Below are 23169 nucleotides of genomic sequence, written 5' to 3' on the forward strand. Positions count from 1 at the left end.
AGGTACACATGTCCGAGAGCAGGTTGTCCTACATTTCCTCCTTTTTTGTTTTTTTGGAGACAGAGTCTCGCTTTGTGTCCCAGGCTGGAGTGCAGCGGCGCGATCTCGGCTGACTGCAACCTCTGCCTCCCAGGCTCAGGCAATTTTGCCTCGGCCTCCCGAGTAGCTGGGATTACAGGCGGGCACCACCACAACCGGCTACTTTTTGTATTTTTTAGTAGAGACGGGATTTTGCCATGTTGACCCAACTGGTCTCAAACTTCTGGCCTCAAGACTCAAGGTGGCCACATCGTCCAGCATCTTCAGACACGAGGCACACTTGGACTCGTGCAATTTGAAGACGATGTCTCCAACCTGCGGCTCCAGCTCCAAGAACAACTTGAAGGAGCTGCTGGAGATGAGGTGGCGCTGCAGCTCCTGCCGGTCGAAGGTGGCCAAGGCGCACAGGCCCCCAAAGACGGCCTCGTTGCTGGGGGACAGCAGCTCGGGGACGTCACAGTGATCAAACCGAGCCAGCAGGAAGCATTTGGCAGCCTTCTTGTGCTTCCTCGCGGCCAGCTCGGCCAAGCCTGCAGCGCATGGGAGTTCGGTGAGGACCGCCTGCGCCTGGTTGGTTGCCCCGCTGTCCTCGCTGCTCGGCAATCTGCAGGATGGACTCGGCCTTGCAGACGCGGCTCAGCACGTAAGGCCAATGTTGCAAGTAGACGCTGACCTTGAAGACATTGAGGACATGTTGATGGTGTGCTTGGCGCTGCTGCAGTAGCCTCAGGCCGTGAGTGACACTTGAGGGCATTGCTGAATCATCGTGGCCACGCCTGCTGCGCTCCTTGGTGGAGTTGCCCTTGTAGTTCTTCAGGTCTGCGTCTGGCTTCTCCAGCTTCAGCAGGGCCTCCTTCTGAGTGGCCTCCACCAGGCCGTGTCCAGGGGCAGGGGCTCCACGCCACTTTCGGGGATGGCGTCAGGTGAGTTCCGCAGATTCCTGGTGGCCTCCAAGAGCTTCCGGTGGACCTCTTCGTACAGGTCCACGTTAAAGATTATCTGCAGGAAGGAGAGTGCCATCTTCAGGGCCTCCGCCCGCAGCAAGGGGCAGTAGTCAGCCAGCAATAAACTGCAGCGGCTCGGTGCGCATCCGGCAGCTGCAGCCGCCAACGCACTGCTCCAGTTCCAGGGTGGGGTCCACCACGTAGTTGACGTCGGGTGCATTCTGCAGGTCCTCCGGGGGATCCTTGTCGACTTGCATGGGCACCACGGCCGCCTGTTTAGAGCAGCGTACAGGACGACAAGCTGGCCCTCAAGATTAAGTTCCTGGCCGTGCGGGGCAGGAGGTCACACCTACAGCAAATTTTATTGTGTGTGTGTGTGTTTTTAATGAAGTGGAGTCTTCCTCTGTCACTCAGGCTGGGGTGCAGTGGCACTCACTGCAACCTCTGCCTCCCGGGTTCAAGCGATTATCCTGCCTCAGCCTCCTGAGTAGCTGGGATTACAAGCATGCGCCACCACGCCCGGCTAATTTTTGTATTTTTAGTAGAGACGGGGTTTCACCATGTTGGCCAGACTGCTCTCGAACTCCTGGCCTCAAGTGATGTGCCCTCCTCAGCCTCCCAAAATGCTGGGATTACAGCCATGAGCCACCGCGCCGAGCCCCTACTGCAAATTAAGCACCTGAACCATCAGCGGCATCTTGCACCTGCCCCGCCACAGCATGCCGTCCATTTCTGTGCCAATACTCTATTATTATTATTATTATTATTATTATTTTAAAGATAGGGTCTTGCTCTGTTGCCCAAGCTGGACTCCAACTCCTGGGCTCAAGTGATCCTCTTACCTCAGCCTCCTGAGTAGCTGGGACTACAGGTGTGTGTCACCATTCTTGTTGTAGCAATACTCTATTAGGTCAAAACAAACGACTCAAGAAAGTATTTTTCTTTTTAAATAGAGAATCCGGAAGCCAATAGTAACCTTAGAAACCTAGGTCTGATTTTTTAGAGAAAGAATGAGAATTCCAGAGAGGTCAAACGACTTGCCCAATGCTGATAGACCAGGTCTCCAAACTCTCAGTGTGCAGCGTCTTTCACTAATCACATCTCAAGCATATAATCTTCTTGCCATCTTAGAGGTGTTGACTGCAAGGGCATCACTAGAATCCAATGAGGGTTTCAGATCACGGCTCTGAGGCACATTTCTAAGCTTGCTCTTTTCCATATAAAATGTGCTTAAAATTACTGATAGTTCATCGTTATCATCTGCCTATTCTATTTTTGGTCATTTAGTTTTTTAAAAAGGATGATAATGAAAGGTAGACAGGTGACATTAAACTTTCACTAGCCTGGCACATCAGCCCAAAGTACAAATTATCTGTCAGAGTTAACTAGAGGTAAAAACATATGCTGTATTAATAACTGTATTTGTACAGTATTAGGTAAAAAGTCACCTGAAAAGTAACAGATGTAATATCTTGAATGCATTTATCAGAGTCAGAATATTAAACATTGATAAGCAAAGGATGCATGTGTAATCTCTCAGAGAACAATAAAGTTAAGAGAGGTAAAATTGAATTAAAAGTAGTCAACCTAAAAGAAATTAAAGAAGAGGAGAGGAATTAACACAGAGGAGGTAGGACATAATAGACGAAAGAGTTGGATGGAAGATTTAAATTCCCCCACAGAAAAACAATACTTCATCCTTAGGACAATTGCAGAGATTAGTGCCTCCATTAAAGTCTTGAAAGGGGCCAAGCACAGTGGCCCCTTTCAAAGGGCCAGCACTTTGGAAGGCTGAGTCAGGTGGATCACTCGAGGCCAGGAGTTCGAGACGAGCCTGGGCAACATGGTGAAACCCATCTCTACTAAAAATACAAAACCTAGCCACGTGTGGTGGCACATGCCTGTAATTCCAGCTACTTGGGTTGGCTGAGACACGAAAATTGCTTGAACCTGGGAAGCAGAGGTTGCAGTGAGCCAAGGTCACACCACTGCACTCCAACCTGGGGCCTGGGCAACAGAGTGAGACCCTGTCTCAAAAAAAAAAGACACTAAAGGTGCAGCATGGTACTACCTATCTCATCCTTTGTACAGAAAAAGAATAATAGATCTTAGAAAATTATCACCTTAATCATGCACTGACTCCAATTGCAGTTACTGCTCCAGATGTGGTATCTTTAATGGAAGAAATCTAATTAGTCTTGTTACACAGTATGCAGCCATTCACATGGCAAATACTTTTTCTCTATATCGATTTGCAAATATTAACAGAAGTCATTTGCCTTAAAAAAGAACAAAGTGAATGAACTGTCTTAACATAAATTTCAAAAAATATTCTTAGTGACTGGGCACAGTAGCTCACACCTGTAATCCCAGCAATTTGGGAGGCCGAGGCGGGTGGATCACCCGAGGTCAGGAGTTCAAGACCAGCCTGACCAACATGGTGAACCCCCATCTCTACTAAAAATTTTTAAAAATTAGCCAGGCGTGGTGGCACATGTCTGTAATCCCAGCTGCTTGGGAGGTTGAGGCAGGAGAATTGGTTGAACCTGGGAGGTGGAGGTTGCAGTGAGCCCAGATCGCACACACTCTAGCCTGGGCAACAAGAGCAAAACTCCATTTGAAAAAAAAAAAAATCTGAGTGAATAAAGGAAATCACAGAACAATACATACATTGGAATACTCTCATAAATTTAAAACTCTCAAATAATTCTATATGTTGTTTATAGAAATACATATTTTTATGAAATATATATATATATGTATTTTTTTAAAAATTCTAAGCTTCCATGAGCTGAGCAGGCCTGACATCTGAGAATGGCTCCTTTCTTGATTTTTATAAGGCCCTCGAGTGTTAAAATGTATGCTGCCAACCTCCAACAATTTGCTTTTATCTGGCAGGGTCAACAATACATCTTTCACCATCTTGCCTGAGGGCTACATCAATTTTCCTGTTCGCTGCCATAATCTAGACCACAGAGGTCTAGATGATCTTGATATCCTCCGGAATAACATACTGGGTTACTACATTGATAACTAATGCTGATTAGACCTGATGAGCAAGAGAAAAGTACCGTAGATGTTTTAGTAAGAAGACAAATGCAGGCCACAGGGTAGAATACAAGCCCCACAAAAATTAAGGGACCTGCCACTTCAGCAAAGTTTCTAGAGATCCAGTCCTCCCCAAGTGAAAGTAGTTTCTATCCCTTGCACTGCAACTACCACTATCACCAACACCATACAAAAAAAAAAAAAAAAAGGTGCAAGGCTTGATAAGCCTTTGTGAATTATGGAGGTCATTTGATATGCTACTCTGGTCCATTAAATGAGTAACCTGTAAGGCTGTGAGTTTTACTGAGAAACAGAGAAAGAAAAAGGTCTGCAGTAAGTTCAGGCTGCAGTGCAACAGTGTGCAAAATCCCAGCAAATTCGATGAACTCAAAGAAACTTTAGCTAATAAATATGTGATATGGTTTGACTGTGTCCCCACACAAATCTCACCTTGTATTGTAATAATCCCCAGGTGTCAAGGGTGGGGCCATGTGGAGATAATTTAATCATGGGATGGTTTCCCACATGGTGTTCTCGTGGTACTTAATAAGTCTCATGAGATATAATGGTGTTATAAATGGGAGTTCCCCTGCACAAACTCTCTTGCCTGCCACCGTGATTGTGAGGCCTCCCCAGTCATATGGAACTGTGAGTCCACTAAACCTTTTTCTTTATAAATTACCCAGTCTTGAGTATATCTTTATCAGCAGCATGAGAACTGACTAATACAATATGTCACATGGAGGCTCTAGCAAGCCTCAATAAAAGAATCACAGCGCAGAGCTTCAGCATTCTAGAGCATAGCTATGCGCTGTTAGAGACTGAATGCCTGACCATGGTACATAAAGTGACCAGGTGACCTGAGATATCCAGAATGAAGTGGGTATTATCTGACCCATGCCACCATAAGGTTGGGCACACACAGCAGCAATACGTCAATAAGTGTAAATGTTATATACAACATCAGACTGAAGCAGATCTGGAAGGTGTATTAGTTACATAAGCAGACGCCTCTGATACCCAATACTGTACCTGCTTCTTTTCTCACTCAGTCAACACCTAGAGCCTCAGGTGAAGTTCCTTATGACCAGTGAACTGAGGAGGAGAAAAAATATTTGGGCCTATTTTCCAGATGTTTCTGACTGATGTACCAGCAAAGGCCTGCTGCAATGTTACAACGCTAACCAGGAGACAATGATGAAGGGAAATTCTCCTGGGGGGTAAAACTTTGAGCAGCATGTATGATTGTCTTCTTCAACTGGAGTGGGAGAGGGCCAGACATAAGATGTATATTCAAGGGAAGTGGTTAAAGGTTTGGCTGGATGGTTTAAGACTTGGAAAAAACAAAATGTGACAAGGTCTAAGAAAAAGGTATCGTGAAGGGGCTTCTAGGATTAGAGACAAAATGTGAAGACATTTGTGTTTTATGTCAAGTGTTCACCAAAGACACCTACTGTAGAAGAGAATCTCAATGAGATGAACAACATAATACATCCTGGGGATGTCAGTCTTGTCTTTCCCTTGCAAATCCAGTGCTTGCTCAATGGACCCATATACAAAATCACCATGGTGGTGAGAAAGAAGGCGATGGGCTCAGCGACATGGACTTTGACTCACCAAAACTGACCTGGGTGCCTCCATTGTGGAGGGCTTAATATGTCAAGAACAAAGTCAAAGTTAAGTCCCAATATGGACTAGCCACCTACCTACTAGCAGGTTTCTTACATCAGACTGACCTTATCCATGGAGGGGAATGTAATTTGTTCTCATTAGGAGAGACATATTCTTCAGCATGGATTTACCTCCCTGACCTTAATGCTTTTGTCAGCACCACAAGCACAGCCAAACGGAATACTTATTCACCATTATGGCATTGTATACATTTTCTGTTCAAGAAACAGATTTCACAGGAGAAGCTCAGCAATGGGCTTATGCTCACGTAACTTTTCAAGAATTTAAAAAGAGGGAACACATTCCAATTCATTTTATGAAGTTAGCATAATAACTTGGATACCAAAACCTTACAAGACATTAAGAAAGAAAAAAATGTAAGCCAATCTCACACACAAAAAAGCAACAGAATATCCTAAACAAACATTAGTATAGTAAACTAAATCCAACAATATATTTAAAAAGGATATAATATATTAATACTTTAAAGTTGGGTTTATTGTGTTGACAAGGAGTTTTAAGAAAAAATGAAATAAAAATAGTTAAGTTTATTCTGAAACTGCAAGATTTAATTTTTTTGATGATTTATTTTACCACACTTAATAAAGGAGAAAATAAACAAAGGAGGAAAATTTTTTTTTTTTTTTTTTTGATATGGAATCTCATTCTGTCACCCAGGCTAGAGTACAGTGGTACAATTTCAGCTCACTGCAACCTCTGCCTCCCAGGTTCAAGCGATTCTCCAGCCTCAGCCTCCCAAGGAGCTGGGATTACAGGTGTGTGCCACCATGCCCAGCTAATTTTTGTATTTTTAGTAGAGACAGGGTTTCACCATGTTGGTCAGGCTGGTCTCGAACTTCTGACCTCAAGTGATGCATCTGCCTTGGCCTCCCAAAGTGCTGGGATTACAGGCGTGAGCCACCGCGCCCGGCCTAGAAAGAAACTTTTGTAAGCTGATAAACAGTACATATTTTTTCCTTTTTTTTTTCTGAGACAGGGTCTCACACTCTCTCCCAGGCTGGAGTGCACTGGCACAATCATGGCTCACTGGAGCCTTGACTTCCCAAGCCCAAGCAATCCTCCCACTTCAACCTCCTGAGTAGCTGGGACCACAGGAGTGTGCCACCACACACTGGCACCACCACGTCTGGCTAATTTTTTTTTTTTTTTTTTTGTAGGACAGATTCCCACTATGTTGCCCAGGCTGGTCTTGAACTCCTGGGTTCAAGCGATCATCCTGCCTTGGCCTCCCGAAGTGCTGGGATTACAGGCATGAGCCAGTGCACGCTGCCAAGCTTTGTGTTCTTGATGTAGAAGCTGGTAAAAAGGAAAAATACATTAAATAAATGAGTAAATAAAAGAAAGCAGGTGCCCAAATATGAATACCTGTGTTTATAATACTCCAGTGTAGCTTAAATGTGGAAACAACCCAAATGTCCACTGAATGGTTAAATAAAAAGTGGTAGGCTGGGCACGGTGGCTCACACCTGTAATCCCAACACTTTGGGAGGCTAGGAGGGGGATTGCTTCAGCTCAGGAGTTCGAGACCAACCTGGGCAACACCGCAAAACCTTGTCTCTACAAAATATACAAAAATTAGCTGGGTATAGTGGTGTGCGCCTGCAGTCCCAGATACTTGGGAGGCTGAGGTGAAGGGACCACTTGAGCCCAAGAGGTCGAGGCTGCAGTGACCAGTGACTGCACCATTACACTCTAGCCTGGGCAACAAAGTGAGACCTTGTCTCAAAAAAGAAAGTAAATAACTAAATAATAAAATAAAATAGGCCAGACATGGTGGCTCATGCCTATAATCTCAGTGCTTTGGGAGGCCAAGGTGGGTGGATCACTTGAGGCCAGGAGTTCGAGACCAGCCTGGATAACATGGTGAAACACCGTCTCTACTAAAAATACAAAAAAAAAGTCTGGGTGCAGTGGCTCATGCCTGTAATCCCAGCACTTTGGGAGTCTGAGGTGGGAGGATCACCTGAGGTCAGGAGTTTGAGACCAGCCTGGCCAACATGGAGAAACCCCGTCTCTGCTAAAAATACAAAAAAAATTAGCCAGGTGTGGTGGCGCACACCTGTAATCCCAGCTACTTGGGAGGCTGAGGCAGGAGAATCAGTTGAACCCAGGAGGTGGTGTTCGCAGTGAGCTAAGATCACGCCATTATACTCCAGTCTGGGCCACAAGAGTGAAAGTCCATCTCAAGCAATTCTCCTGCCTCAGCCTCCCGAGTAGCTGGGACTATAGGCGCCCACCACCATGCCCAGCTAATTTTTCGTTTTTGTATTTTTAGTAGAGACAGGGTTTCACCGTGTTAGCCAGGATGGTCTCGATCTCCTGACCTCGTGATCTGCCCGCCTTGGCCTCCCAAAGTGCTGGGATTACAGGCATGAGCCACTGCGCCCGGCCAATGGCATTATTTCTAACAGTTCCGAACTAGAACACAAATGTCTACGACAGTAGGATAGATAAATTGTGGTTCAACTGAAATATATACAGCAGTGAGAAAGAATTTACTATTGCTGTACTCAACACAGGCATGAACCTCACATACTGATTAATGAAATAAGCCAAATAGTATCTACAGTTATAATTTCATTTGGAAGTTCAAAGACAAGCAAAACTAATCTATGATAATATAAATCAGAAATAGTGTTCTGATAATGTTTGTCCGTAGGGAGAAGGAAGGACTATTACTAGGAATGGGGGGCACTCTGAAGGGCTGGTAATGTTCTAATTCTTGTTCCGGGTGCTGTTACACAAGTGTTCACTTGGTGAAAACTCTCTTTCTTTCATGCACTTTTCTATGTGAATGCCATACCTCAATTTTAAGTTTGACATTTTTATGTCAATACCTTCTTTCTAACAAGGCAAGAACTGTAACACTTGTATGCTTTCTTGATCTCCTCTACTTGCCATTATGTTGTTACTGTCTAAAATTATAATTCTGGTTTATTGCTTTCTAAAAAATTCTTTCTCCCCCTATACACATGTTACCAAGGTATCTGAACACTGTTATCCCCATAGCTTTTGTAGTATCTTCTGGACTTTTTGTTGAGTATGTTTTTAAACTTTTTCAATGTGAATCATTGGCAAATCTTTTTCTTTTCTTGAGATAGAGTCTCGCTCTGTCACCAGGCTGCAGTGCAGTGGCCCGATCTTGGCTCACTGCAACCTCTGCCTCCTGGGTTCAAGCAATTCTCCTGCCTCAGCCTCCCGAGTAGCTGGGATTACAGGCGTGCGCCACCACACCCAGTTAATTTTTGTATTTTTAGTAGAGACAGGGTTTCACCATGTCAGCCAGGTTGGTCTTGATCTCTTGACCGAGTCATCTGCCTGCCTCAGCCTCCCAAAGTACCAGGATTACAGGCGTGAGCCACCGCACATGGCCCGGCAAATCTTTTTTCATTTTTTAAAAAAATTTTCCAGTAGCTTTTGAAGTACAAGTGGTTTTCAGTTACATGGATGAACTGCATAGTGCTGAAGTCTAGGATTTTAGTGCACCAGTCACCCAAGTCACAAACATTGTATTCAATATGCAGTTTTTCATCCCCTCCCTGTTCCACCTTCTGGGTCTCCAATGTCCATTATACTACTCTGTATGCCTTTGCATACCCATTTATAAGCAATAACATGTGGTATCTGGCTTTTTTTTTTTCCTCTGGTTCCCAAGTTTTATTCACGAACTCATACAAAAAATTCCAGATAAATGAATTTTAATCCCTCATCTTCCTCCTCCTGTTTGTCCTGGCTAATTTGGAAGTAACATAATTCATAATTTTCTTCGCTGTTAGCAACTACATGCAACCAATCACACAGATTATTCTTCTTCAAATATTTTTTTTTTGTGAGATATTTCAAATACCTTTAGGAAAAAGTCGCCTCAGAAGTCATGGTGATCTTGCTCTTGGTCCGTTCCATGGTCACAACCCCTCCACCTAGATTCCCAGCTTTTCCATTCACTTTGATCCCCTCTTGCAAAAACTGCTCAAAGTTAGCAGCATCCATGTTTCCATCTTCTACAGCAGGTGCAATTAAGAGTAAACTTCAGAACCCGATTCTTTCTTTTTTCTGCTCTGGTTTGCCACAAGCTTTTTCATGAGTGCCATGGTGGCAGTGGAAGCAAAAAGGGGTATCTGGGTTTTTTGTTTTTGTTTTTTGGTACCGAGTCTCACTTTGTTGCCCAGGCTAGAGTGCAGTGGCACTATCTCGGCTCACTGCAATCTGCGCCTCCCAGGTTCAGGTAATTCGCCCTGCCTCAGCCGCCGAGTAGCTGGGATTACAGGCGCCTGCCACCATGCCCGGCTAATTTTTGCATTTTTAGTAGAGACAGCGTTTTGCCACGTTGGCCAGGCTGGTCTCAAACTCCTGATCTCAGGTGATCTGCCCACCTCACCCTCCCAAAGTGCTGGGATTACAGGCGTGAGCCACTGTACCTGAATGTTATCTGGTTTTCAATTCCTGAGTTACTTCACTTAGAACAACAGCCTCCAGTTCCATACAAGTTGCTGCAAAATACATTATTTTATTCTGTTTGTGTGGCTGAGTAGCGCTCCATGATATATGTGTACCACATTCTCTTTATCCACTCATTGATGGACACTCAGGTTTATTCTGTCTTTACAACTGTGAATTGTGCTGCAATAAATGTGTGTAGGTGTTTTTCTGATACAGTGACTTCTTTTCTTTTGGATAGAGATCTTTGGTAAATCTTAATGTTTTTATTATACTCACATTTGAATGACAATTTAGATTAAAACTTTAAGTCCAGTACCTTAAATACATTACTTTCTTGCATCCAGTATTGTTGAGAAGACTGAAGTCGATCTTATTCTTGTTCCTTTATACATTTACTCTAAAAGCTTTTAGATTTTTCTCATTATCTTGATACTCTTAAATTTCAGTATGTCTCTCATTTGGCGCCCTATGGCCCTTTCAATCTATATTTTTTTCTTCCTTCTAGGCCTCTTACCTGAATGTTGGCACACCTGCTTCTGGCTTCCATCTTGCTTAAATCCACTTTTGTATTTCCTATGTTATTATTATTATTTTTGCTTCCTTTTGGGGGTTTCTCAGCCTGATTTTCCAACTAATTTATTCTGCATCTGTATCTATCCTATTTTTCATTTTAGTTTTATTTTTGAGACAGTCTTGCTGTCTCCCAGGCTGGAGTGCAGTGGCGTGATCTCGGCTCACTGCAACCTCCACCTCTCAGGTTCAGGCAATTCTCTGCCTCAGCCTCCTGAGTAGCTAGGAATATAGGCACCCACCACCATGCCCAGCTAATTTTGGTATTTTTAGTAGAGACACGGTTACACCATCTTGGCCAGGCTGGTCTTGAACTCCTGACCTCGTGATCCACCTGCTTCGGCCTCCCAAAGTGCTGGGATTACAGGCATGAGCCACCGCGCCTGGCCTGTATCCTACTTTTACTCCATTTATTGTTATTTATTTTAAATGTTTCATTATTTCTTGTATCACGTTGCTAACATCTTTTAATGTTTATTAGTTTCATTTTAGATTCTGAAAGTCTTATGTAATCCAGTAGTATCTTTCAGTCATACTGTTTGTGAACTCACTTACCTGGTGGTATGAGATCTTCCGTGTGAGAGTATGCACTGGAGAAGGACTGATGGCCAACCCTCTAGTCGGTATTAAAGGTTCAAAGAGAGGGAAGAGACAAGCCCCATGCTGGAGAGCCCTAGCACAAAAATATCACTGCTATTTATTTCAATATGTAATCCTTTAGGACAGGGCTTCTTCCTTTGAACACCCTGAGAAAAATGGCAATGATGAGAGGCACTTCCTAGATTCTAGGGCCTAGATTATTAACTGAGAACTTCTGTGAGTCTGAAGGCAGAGGGGTGAAGAAGTAATGCCCAAGCTAATCAATCCTTACACCTGTTTTCTCCAAATCTTCACCCAAAAAGCTATTGTGCTACTCTGATTTTATCTGTGAGGACAACTGCAGCAGAGATACGGCTCACCATTCCAGTACTTGCTGTGAGAAGGCAGACAACAGCAATCAGTTTTCTCAAATAACCTACTCAGAGTCATTCAGCCAGCCACACCCCCACCAGGAACCACTTCAAAATTGCTCCCTATGTTCCCTGGGACTTTTACCTTTCTGATTTTTTAAATCATTACCTAAAAACAATAAAAGTAAAACATTCCAATCAAAATACAACAAAACTTTACATGGTTTTATTATACATAACTGTTATTGAAAGCAAACTTTATACAAAAAGTTTTATACAGATAAAAAAAATCCTTGGCTAGGTAAAGCCATTTTATGTGTGTGCATACACAGAAACACACATACATACATATACACACAGTATTTTACATCATCATTATACATATTTATAAATACATTATTTAAATTATTTTACAATATACCAAAACAAGGAGAGGCAATTATAAAAGCAAATAAAAAATGGATGAACACTTGAACTAAATAGTCACTAAGTTTAAAATGCTACAAAACTATTTTTTTAATCTACAAAGTCATTTCTTTAAAATATCAAAACTAAGATTTCAATACATCACTGTTGCTTTCATTTTTATAAGTTCTAATATGTTTAAAAATAAATATTTTGACCAAAAACAGATAAGCAAATCAGAGTGATGACTAGAACAAGCTGAACATGCTGATGTGAAATTAGAGTCATTGAGTAATTACAAATGTAGATTATCATCTGGTAATCAAAAAGGTGACAAACCTCCCTCTAGTGCTCATTTAAAACATGAGGAATTTGAAGCTTCTGTGTAGTATGCAATATCAATTAAGAGTCCCAGGAATTCAGCAACTTATCTGTAATGTAAGAAAATGCTAAAGTTATTATTCTATTTTTCTGATAGGACTATGTCATAATATGTTACCTTAAATGAGCTCCATTTAGACAATATTGGTGTTCAATAAACTAGCTTTCTCATCTTCCAATTGGTCTCAAAATTTAAAAAAAAACCAGCCTGTGCAATCAGTTTGGTAACTATCATTATACTTTGATATTGATAAAAATTTAATAAGACTATAGTACTTGTGGGGGAAAAAATCAGTTAAGAGGTAAGCTACCAATAAAATAACACACAATATGTGCTATCCTGCAAGCAAAGAAAATCTCAAATATCAAATTCATTAAATGGTTTAAGATTTTTGGCCAGATGCAGTAGCTTATACCTGTAATCCCAGCACTCTGGGAGGCCAAAGCAGATGGATCGCTTGAGTCCAGGAGTTCGAGACCAGCCTGGGCAACACAGCAAAACCCCATCTCTATTTAAAAGAATTTACATTCTCTTCACAAGAGAATCATAACATTAAGGTAAAAAAAAAGAAACTTGATTTAATTTCTTAAAGGCAGCAAAAATCTTAAAAAGCACAGTTAATCTAAAAGATAATCAAGCCACTGTTGCCCAGTTCTTTAGAATAAGCTTTTATTAAAAAACGTTCTTTAGAATAAGCTTCTTCTCCAAATTCCCCATTATTTAAGCTTACATTCTGTTGTGTGCGTGTTTTGTTCAAGTGATTCTCCTGCCTCAGGCTCCCAGTAGGTGGGATTACAGGCATGTTCCACCATGCCCAGCTAATTTTTGTAATTTTGGTAGAGAGAAGTATCGTCATGTTGGCCGGGCTAGTCTCGAACTCCTGAACTCAGGTGATCCACCCAGCTTAGCCTCCCAAAGTGCTCAGATTACAGGCATGAGCCACTGCACCCGGCCACATTCTGAATTATACAAAGAGAAATTTAACATTATAATCACTTGAACCCGAGAGGCAGAGGTTGCAGTGAGCTGCGACCATGCCACTGCACTCCAGCCTGGGCAACAGAGTGAGACTGTCTCAAAACAAACAAACAAAAAAAGAAATTTAACATCATAGTAAACTACTACACAGTTTTGAAGATCTCACTAGCACTGTGCTCCATGTCCAAATCTAGTTTTTTGTTTTTTCTTTTCTTTCTGTGAAGGCAGAGTCTCACTCTGTCTTTCAGGCTGGAGTGTAGTGGTGCAATCTTGGCTCACTGCAACATCTGCCTCCCAGGTTCAAGCGATTCTCATGCCTCAGACTCCCAGGTAGCTGGGATTACAGAAAGGTGCCACCATGCCTAGCTAATTTTTGTATTTTTTGTAGAGATGGGGTTTTACCATGTTGGCCAGGCTGGTATAGAACTCCTGGCCTCAAGTGATCCGCCCACCTCGGCCTCCCAAAGTGCTGGGATTACAGGCATGCCACTGTGCCTGGCTCTGTATGTCCAAATATAGTTTCTATTCAGATTTAATTCAAACTTCATTTAAAATTGCATGTTTTGCATTCAAATAATTAGGACAGCAAATCAATTAAAAATATTGTGATACATTAAATATCTTTAAAATTTTGCTTACATAAAAATCCAAAATATTTAAGCAATTGGCTGAGATCTTAGAGAAAAAACCTGCTGGTAATTTATTTACTTACTTAGGTTTTAGAGACTGGGTCTCACTATATTGCCCAGGTTGGAGTGTATTGGTTATTCACAGGCACAATCCTAGTATCCTAGCCTCAGATTTCTAGGCTCAAGCGATCCTCTTGCCTCAGCCTCTCGAGTAGCTGGGACTATAGGAGGGTACCACCACGCCCAGCCTTCTGCTGCTAATTTAAATATTATTGCTCTAATAAACCTGTATTGTACAAGAATGACTTGTACGACAAGTACAAAAACAAAAACTGAGGAAACATGTCTGTGAACATTAACAATTTAATATGGTAAATCATGTCATCAATTTAGATGACCATAGACTTTATGTTTTGTACTTTAATTAGCACTAATTAAAAATGTGAGAAATATTAAATTACCATCACTACACAGACTTCACTGCTTATGAACCACATACTGCTATTCAAGAACGTTTGATTTTATATTTATCTATAAAAACTTTATTATTAATCAAATGGATTTCCCCCCACCTTAGGCTCATCAGCAATCAGAAGGTTGAGGAGAGATGCCATGCTGATCTGAACTGCAGCAGGCTTCACTCTGAGCACGTCCCTGTGGATGAGGTCACCTTAGATGCCTGCTCGAGCAACCATCCTCCAACCTGTGACTGAAGCAGGAACTCAACTGGATGTCTCTCACCTACTATTCACATCTTCAATGACTAACAGGCCATTAACTGCACAACTACAGTGTCAAACATTTATTTTAGTAGTCTCCTGTAGTGTAACCATTAACTACCTGCATTTTGACTTTTCAAAGAGCTTCATTAGCTGCTGGAATCTTTCTGAGACCTGAAAATTTAAAAATGAGTGTTAATTATAAATACCTCATAATCTTTTCTCATCTTTGAAGAATACTTTCATAAGACAGCTAAAGACAGAAAAAGTCACCTTCAATAACAAAGAGGTAAAGTAATGTTTAGAAAAATATCTTCATGGCTGGGTGTGGTGGCTCATGCCTGTAATCCCAGCACTTTGGGAGGCCGAGGCAGGCGGATCATCTGAGGTCAGGAGTTCGACACCAGCCTGACCAACATGGAGAAACCCCGTCTCTACTAAAAATACAAAATTAGCCAGGCGTGGTGGTGCATACCTGTAACCCCAGCTACTCGGGAGGCTAAGGCAGAAGAATCGCTTGAACCCAGGAGGCAGAGGTTGCAGTGAGCCAAGATCATGCCATTGCACTCCAGCCTGGGCAACAAGAGCGAAACTCCATTTCAAAAAAGAAAAAAATCTTCATACTAAAGGTGATTATTAGTTAATTTTTCAATACTGAACTTTTTTTTTTTTGAGATGGAGTTTCACTCTTGTTGCCCAGGTTGGACAATGGCGCGATCTCGGCTCACTGCAACCTCCGCCTCCCAGGTTCAAGTGATTCTCCTGCCTTAGCCTCCCGAGGAGCTGGGATTACAGGCATACGCCACCACGCCCAGCTAACTTTTTTGTATTTTTAGTAGAGATAGGGTTTCTCCGTGTTGGTCAGGCTGGTCTTGAACTCGCGACCTCAGGTGGTCCACCTGCCTCAGCCTCCCAAAGTGCTGGGATTACAGGTGTGAACCACCACGCCCGGTCTGTTTTTTTTTTTTTTTTTAAGAGACAGAGTCTAGCTCTGTCACCCAGGCTGGAGTGTACAGTGTGAAGAGCATAGCTTACTGTAACCTGGGCCCAAGCAATCCTCCCAGTTCGGCCTCCCAAAGTGCTGGGATTACAAGCATTAATATTTCTTAAGCAAACATCAGTTTACAAAACAATCAGGATTGTCCCAGTCATACTTCTTCCACAGTTACCAAGTTTTTAACAATCCTACACTGAGTCATACTTTTAAAGAGGCTGGCTAATAAATATCTACATATTCTAACACTCAAAAAGTAAATCTAAGCCAGCTCAAGAGTTCAAATCTAGCCTGGGCAGCATAATGAGACTCCATCTCTTAAAACATTTTTTTCACACCAGGAATCCCAGCACTTTGGGAGGCTGAGGTTAGCAGATCATAAGAGGCCCAGAGTTCAAGACCAGCCTGGCCAACACAGCAAAACTCTGTCTCTCCAGTAATCTACTAAAAATACAAAAAATTAGCTGGGTGTAGTGGCACACACCTGTAATCCCAGCTACTTGGGTGGCTGAAGCACAAGAATCACTTGAACCCAGGAGGTGGTGGTTGCAGTGAGTCAAGATCACGCCATTGGATTCCAGCAGGGTCAACAAAGTGAGACCGTCTCAAAAAAAAACAAAAACAAAAAAACAAACAAAAAAAAACTGAGTGAAACTAACTTTAATTTAAAAAAAAATTCAATCTAAACATTTATTTATTTACTTTGTCTGTCTGAAACAGGGTCTCACTCTGTCTCAGGCTGCTGTGCAGTGGCATGATCACAGCTCACTGCAGCCTCAACCTCCTGGGCTCAAGCGATCCATTTGCCTCAGCCTCCTGAGTAGCTAGGACTACAGGTGCATGTCACCATGCCCTACTAACTTTTTTGGTTTTTGTAGAGACATGGTCTCACTATGTTGGCCTTGAACTCCTGGGCTCAAGCGATCCTCCCTCCTCAGCCTCCCGAGTAGCTGAGACCACAGGTGCACACGACAGCACCCACTAATTTTTAAAAATTTTTCTGTAGAGGCAGAGGTCTTACCATGTTGCCCGGATGGTCTCGAACTCCTGGCTTCAAGGGATCCTCTCGCCTTGGCTGTGCTGGGATTATAGGTGGGAGCCACCACACCCAGCCTAAATTTTAAGTATTTAGCCAATAGAGATGTAAAAATTGGGTAGTTACCTGATTTGGATTTTTATCCAACTTGGCGGCTAAATATGCAAATGTTTTAAATGATGGCCCTCTTTTCTGACACTCCAGTAAAATTTCCCGGTCATCATTTCTGAGGAGGAAAAAAATGGTATTTAGTCTTAGTACACTGTAGTAGAAAGGTAATAAAAATCCCACTGCCTTAAAGTCCACCAACCAGGGAAATTTAAACCCATAGGAAAAAGTGTATATATCAAAATATGGACAATGGGTATCTCTGAGAAATAAGATTTAGATGATTTTGCTCTATGAGTTCATATGTATTCTATAACAAACGTACTGATTTATTTTTCCAATAACAAAATTAAAGTATTTCTTTTTAATTTTACCTTTAATGTATACACTAAAAAACTTAGGGCCCAAAGACAGTCACAGACATACTAAGCAGAAGAACCAGAACTAAAATAGAATCCACATCTCCTAATTCCCAGACCTCTGCTTTTACTACATACTCTGACCAAATGTGTATTAATACAATTGCTGAGATTTTATACTGCCATCTGCAAAGTTACCTGAAATGGGGATTTGAGGACTGTGGAATTAACAAAACTGATCACCAGTTTTCACAAAATTAAGCTTCTCTCATTAAGCATTCTAGTCAAGTATATCTACCTCTAGTCCAATGATTCATAACTGTGGTTACTTTTACATCTGAATGGGGTCTTGATTTCCTTAAACAGTTCATATAAAACTCATAAGTGTACGGGCATGGTGGCTCATGCCTATAATCCAGCACTTCGGGAGGTGGGCGGATCACCTGAGGTCAGGAGTTTGAGACCAGCCTGACCAACACGGAGAAACCCCGTCTCTACTAAAAATACAAAATTAGCTGGGCGTGGTGGCATGCCCCTGTAATTCCAGCTACTCAGGAGGCAGAGGTTGCAGTGAGCCAAGATGGTACCACTGCACTCCAGCCTGGGCAACAAAAGTGAAACTCTTTGTCTCAAAACAAACAAAAACCCTCAAAAGTACAAATGGTTTACAAAACTGTAAACTTCTAATTTGGAAGAAAAATCAAATTATTAGGTTGCTGCAAAAGTAATTGTGGTTTTGCACCAACTTGTACCAACACTCCCATTTTTGGCTGTTTCATCACTTGTCATTCCCTCTAAGATGTGCTTACACCAGTTCCTTCCAAATGAAATAATTGTTTTTAATTTAAAAAGTGAAGCTAAAACACACTTTTTCACTTTTTTTCACTTCACTTTTTTCTTTTTAACTTCACACTAGAGCTTTTCAAAGTGAAAACTTCTATCCATGGTGCTACTGCACACCTCTGGTTAAGAGCCACTGTTCTAGACTGTACAACAGTACAGCAGGACTGTACTCTAGAATGTATCTTCAACTAAATTTGGCCACTTTTGAAGTCATCATTTTCTTTATTTTAGGATAAAGTTATGAAGACATGACAGATTAGGTATCTTTAGGTTTTTTTTTTTTCTTTTTGAGACAGGGTTTTGCTCTGTCACCCAGGCTGGAGTACAATCGCCTCCCAGCTCCCAGGCTCAAGTGATCCTCCTGCCTCAGCCTCCCAAGTAGCTGGGACCACAGGCCTGCACCACAACACCTGGCTAATTTTTGTATTTTTTTTTTCTTTTTTTTGAGACGGAGTCTTGCTCTGTTGCCCAGGCTAGAATGCAGTGGCGCTATCTCGGCTCACTGCAAGCTCCGCCTCCCGGGTTCCTGCCGTTCTCCTGCCTCAGCCTCCTGAGTAGCTGGGACTACAGGCGCGTGCCACCACGCCCGGCTAAATTTTTGTATTTTTAGTAGACACGGGGTTTCACCATGTTAGCCAGGATGGTCTCGATCTCCTGACCTCGTGATCTGCCCGCCTCGGCCTCCCAAAGTGCTGAGACTACAAGCGTGAGCCACCGCGCCCGGCCCTAATTTTTGTATTTTTTATAGAGACATAAATTTGCCTTGTTGCTCAAGCTGGTCCCAAACTCCTGGGTTTGGGACCTGGGCTCAAGTGATCCACCTGCCTTAGCGTCCCAAAGTATTGGGATTACAGGCATGAGCCACCGTGCCCAGCCAGACAGATTAGATTTCTGAGCTCAAAATTTCCTGGTGATTTAAATGCCTCACAAGATTCTTACCTTGTCCATAAAATGATAATTTCTCCCTTCTTTTTAATAACATTCTTTGCAGAAAGGCTCGTAGAAGTGGCAAGTGCTGCTGATGAATCCTTAATTCCTGGGGTTGCCTTTAATGATAAGGGATCTTTATTCACAGGAGGGGCCCTCTTCTTACTGGCTTTCTTTCGGTGAGCTTCAGTATTCTCACAAGAATCTTGGGTAGGTTTCTTGGTCTTTTCCTTATTGGTTAAGTCTGTTTCCTTTCTTTGTTTTTTATGAGAATGATTTAGATCAGAAAGGTTTCTTCTCTTTTTGTGAGCATTATGCAAAGTCCCAGGCAACTCCGAGTTAACACAATTTGATCCTAGCTCTGATTTTAATTCATCCTTTTTTACTTCATATGAACTGGGAGATTCTGTGGTCAAGTCGATATAGGTTTCCTCAACAATGCACTCCAAAGGCCTGTTTGCCATTTGTGCCTTTTCTTCCTTACAATTATCTTCATCCACCTGTATCACCCCACATCCCAAGTCTTCAACAGCTAATTCAGGATGATTACCTTCATTTTTAGTCTCACTTGAAGCATCTTGTGTCAAATCAATAAAAGCACCTACAGTATCAGCCTGCAAAGAATTGTCTAATATTTGAGCACTTTGATTTAAATTGCCTCCAGAACATCCCAACTGATCAATATTTAAAACTGTTACTTCTATGAATTCCCCCAAGTTTTTGGTTTCAGTGACTGGATCTTTCGTTAGATCTATGTATGTGTTTGGAAGATGATCCCCGACAGAGTGTGAGATTTCTTCCATTGAAGGCAATTCTTCAATGCTTTCAGGCACTTTTGTTTCCCATACTTGATGCAATTTGAAACATTCATCAGACACTTCATCACGATGACCCATTTTACCTGAAGCATCTTTAAGAAATTCATATATATCAGGAACCTGTGTTTGTATCATAGAGCTCTGTTCTTCATGAGTTGACTTGCTGTTATCAACATTTTTGTTGGAATTTTCCAATTCCTCCACAGATTTAAAAACTGTGTTCTGACATGAAATATATTCTTTATCTGCTCCTTCATCAGCTTCCTTTCCATGTCTGGGCAAAGATGTCAATGATTCATCAGGCATCATACTCTGTTTAAGACCAGAAGAGGTAGATGGTGTTGCACGTCGTATTTTCACAATAAAATGATCATTGGACTTTTCCATTATGACGGCATGCATAGGTAGATTAGGGTGGTACTGAAAGCCTGGAGCAACAGATCGGCTTGTCCAGGAAGAAGAACAGCTTGATTTACTGCTTGAATTATCAGACTCCAGAGCTAAATGAATATCTTGCTCAGATGCATCCTCTTCCTCAAGTAATGCATCTTCACTAAAATGAGCACTAATGACTTCTTCAGGAGTTGAACTAGACGAAACATCAGGCTTTAAAAAACTGAGATGACCATCTGACTTCAGAGGTGATGGTACTGTTAAAGAGACTGCTAGATCTTCAAAAAGTATGGAAGAAACGCAGGGCTTGCTCTTTTCTACACTACACACATTATCTTTACTTAAAGGTAGGTTAGTAGACACTTCAAACATACAACTTTCATCCAACACATCAGGATGAACTGGCAATGAAAGCCCTGAAGACAGAGATGGACCTTTCTCAGATGATAATAATGACCAATTATCATCACTAATCATTTTAGGACATGGAGAAGCCACCCCTGAAACTAGCTCTTCTGTTGTACAAGCTGGTATAGACTCGCACTTAAGAGTCTCTAGCAACTGCTTCTCCGGAGTCTTTAACTCCCACTCACTTTTTTCAGTACAGTTAACACTACTATCTAAAAGATCAGAACCTTGCAACAAACTTTTAAATATTTCACCCATTTGTGCATCACTCACTAAATTAAAAGTAAGGCTAGATGCTTGCTGTTCAGTAAGAATCTCAAAACTTCGTTCTGGCTTCAAAGTTGCATGCTGGGATGTCTGTGCATCCTCTATACTGCTTCCTTCATTTTTTTCTGACTTTGGGGTGCTTGAACAGTGTAGTTCCAAGGAGCGCTCTTCGGATTGAGAGTTCTTTGTATTATCAAAGCAGTTGTTAAAATTTTTTTTACTGTCATGCTTTACAGTGTTAATATTGGAGTTATTTTGGTCTTGATATTTTTCCTCAGATTTTTTACATCCCACTAAAGACTTATAATGAACACAGTCTTCTGATTTTGATAATTTTTTTTTCAGCAATTCTTTGTTGGAGTTGTAACCACTCCCTTTCTCACAATCTGAATACTGTGCATTCTGTTTACTTGTTTTTTCAGGTTTGCCTTCATCACTATCTCTTCCAAAGTTTTTGGAATCACAAAACTGAACTAAGATTTTCTTAAGCTTTGCAAACAAATAATCAAGTTGGTCATCTACAAACTTCCACAATTTTTTTTTCATATCTGGTAGCTGCTGTTCAAATAAACGATCAACTATGCCATTCTTTTTAACTTGCTTAAGTTTAGACTCTATAACATCACAGAGATTCTTCTGTAAGGTAGTCACTGACTTACAGATTTTGTGTAAGTTGAGATGTTTAATTAGAGATGTAAAACTCAAAATTGCTGACTCAATAATTCTATGAAATTGTATTAATGAAAATTTTGCCTTGAATTTCATATAATTTTTCCTTACATGTTTTCTTATCATTCGTAACATGTGCATGATCTCTTGTTCAGAAGAGGGTACAGCAATAATTGGAACTATTTTTTCCAAGCTGGAAGTGCTCATCACTTTATCTTTCTTCTCCGTTTTTGAAGATCTGCTAGATTTATCAGGTCTTTTATTCCATTTGTTATTGGTCTGATGGATTCTTACATGTGTTTTCCTACTGTCTTTATCCAAACCCACAGTACTTTTCCCATGTCGTGGGATAGTCTTTGACTTCCGCACATCAGCCGACGCTCTAGGCTTGGAATTTTTTTCAAAACTTTCTTGTGGTTTAGATGTTTCACTATCACTTCTAATTTCCCCTTCTTCTAATTCATCTAATGGTGAATTCTTACATGTGTCTGCTTCTGTACATTTGTCAGATTTGTAAATTGGCTTTTGATTTTCCTTATTGAGATCAGACTGACTCTTAGAGGTAGAATGAGCTGAATTTGGTAAAAACACATCTGTAGAAGAGAAAAATATATTAAATACACTTATAGAAGATAAAAATATATTGAAGTTTAGTCATTTGACATGTCCATATTAAATATTACATGTAACAAAAAATTAAATACTGAGGCAATTCACTATTTTACTAGTTCTTTTTGAAGCAGAATGTTAATGCCTAATACTTGCATCATTGATTTTGTTTTGAGAAGTCTTGCTGTGTTACCCAGGCTGGAGTGCAGTGGTGCAATCTTGGCTCACTGTAACCTCTACCTCCTGGGTTCAAGCCAATTCTCCTGCCTCAGCCTCCCTAGTAGCTGGGACGACAGGCGCCTGCCCCCATGCCCAGCTAATTTTTTTATTTTTAGTAGAGACAGGGTTTCACCATGTTGGCCAGGCTGGTCTCGAACTCCTGACCTCATGATCCACCTGCCTCAGCCTCCCAAACTGCTAGGATTACATGTGTGAGCCACCACGCCTGGCCTGTATCTCTGGTTTTTATTGGTCTCAAAAAGTGCTCAGGGCCGGGCATGGTGGCGGGTGCTTGTAATCCCAGGTACTTGGGAGGCTGAGGCAGGAGAATCACATGGGCTGGGAGGCAGAAGTTGCAGTGAGCCGAGATCATGCCACTGCACTGCAGCCTGGCGACACAGTGATACTCTGTCTCAGAAAAACAAAAACAAAAACAAACAAAAAAACAACTCTGGCTGGGTGTGGGGGCTCACGCCTGTAATCCCAGCACTTTGGGAGGCCAAGACGAGCAGATCACAAGGTCAGGAGTTCGAGACCAGCCTGGCCAATATGGTCAAACACTATCTCTACTAAAAAAAAAAATACAAAAATTAGCTGGGAGGCCGGGCGCGGTGGCTCAAGCCTGTAATCCCAGCACTTTGGGAGGCCGAGACGGGCAGATCACAAGGTCAGGAGATCGAGACCATCCTAGTTAACACGGTGAAACCCCGTCTCTACTAAAAA

At 41.8% G+C, this 23169-nt stretch overlaps 1 protein-coding gene and 2 pseudogenes across 3 annotated transcripts in view; all 3 read right to left on the bottom strand.

Annotated features, from left to right (window-relative positions):
• LOC105542785 overlaps nt 1-1283 on the bottom strand; it is a 7902-nt pseudogene extending 6619 nt beyond the window's left edge.
• An 8109-nt stretch (nt 1284-9392) lies between these two features.
• On the bottom strand, nt 9393-9814 carry LOC105542786 (annotated as a pseudogene).
• Nucleotides 9815-11887: 2073 nt separating this feature from the next.
• The window catches only part of CASP8AP2 (caspase 8 associated protein 2), a 51769-nt gene continuing 40487 nt past the window's right edge, over nt 11888-23169 (bottom strand). For all 3 annotated transcript variants that reach the window (XM_011984423.1, XM_011984422.1, XM_011984424.1), the window contains exons 8-11: nt 19076-22211; nt 16953-17052; nt 14918-14970; nt 11888-12519 (exon numbers count right to left, since the gene is read on the bottom strand). In XM_011984423.1, coding sequence (XP_011839813.1) covers nt 12516-12519; nt 14918-14970; nt 16953-17052; nt 19076-22211 — 3293 coding nt within the window. In that variant the 3' untranslated portion in view covers nt 11888-12515. The remainder of the gene's footprint in view (nt 12520-14917; nt 14971-16952; nt 17053-19075; nt 22212-23169) is intronic.

The sequence above is a fragment of the Mandrillus leucophaeus genome, unplaced genomic scaffold (assembly GCF_000951045.1).
Source record: "Mandrillus leucophaeus isolate KB7577 unplaced genomic scaffold, Mleu.le_1.0 Scaffold268, whole genome shotgun sequence".
Classification (NCBI taxonomy): domain Eukaryota; kingdom Metazoa; phylum Chordata; class Mammalia; order Primates; family Cercopithecidae; genus Mandrillus; species Mandrillus leucophaeus.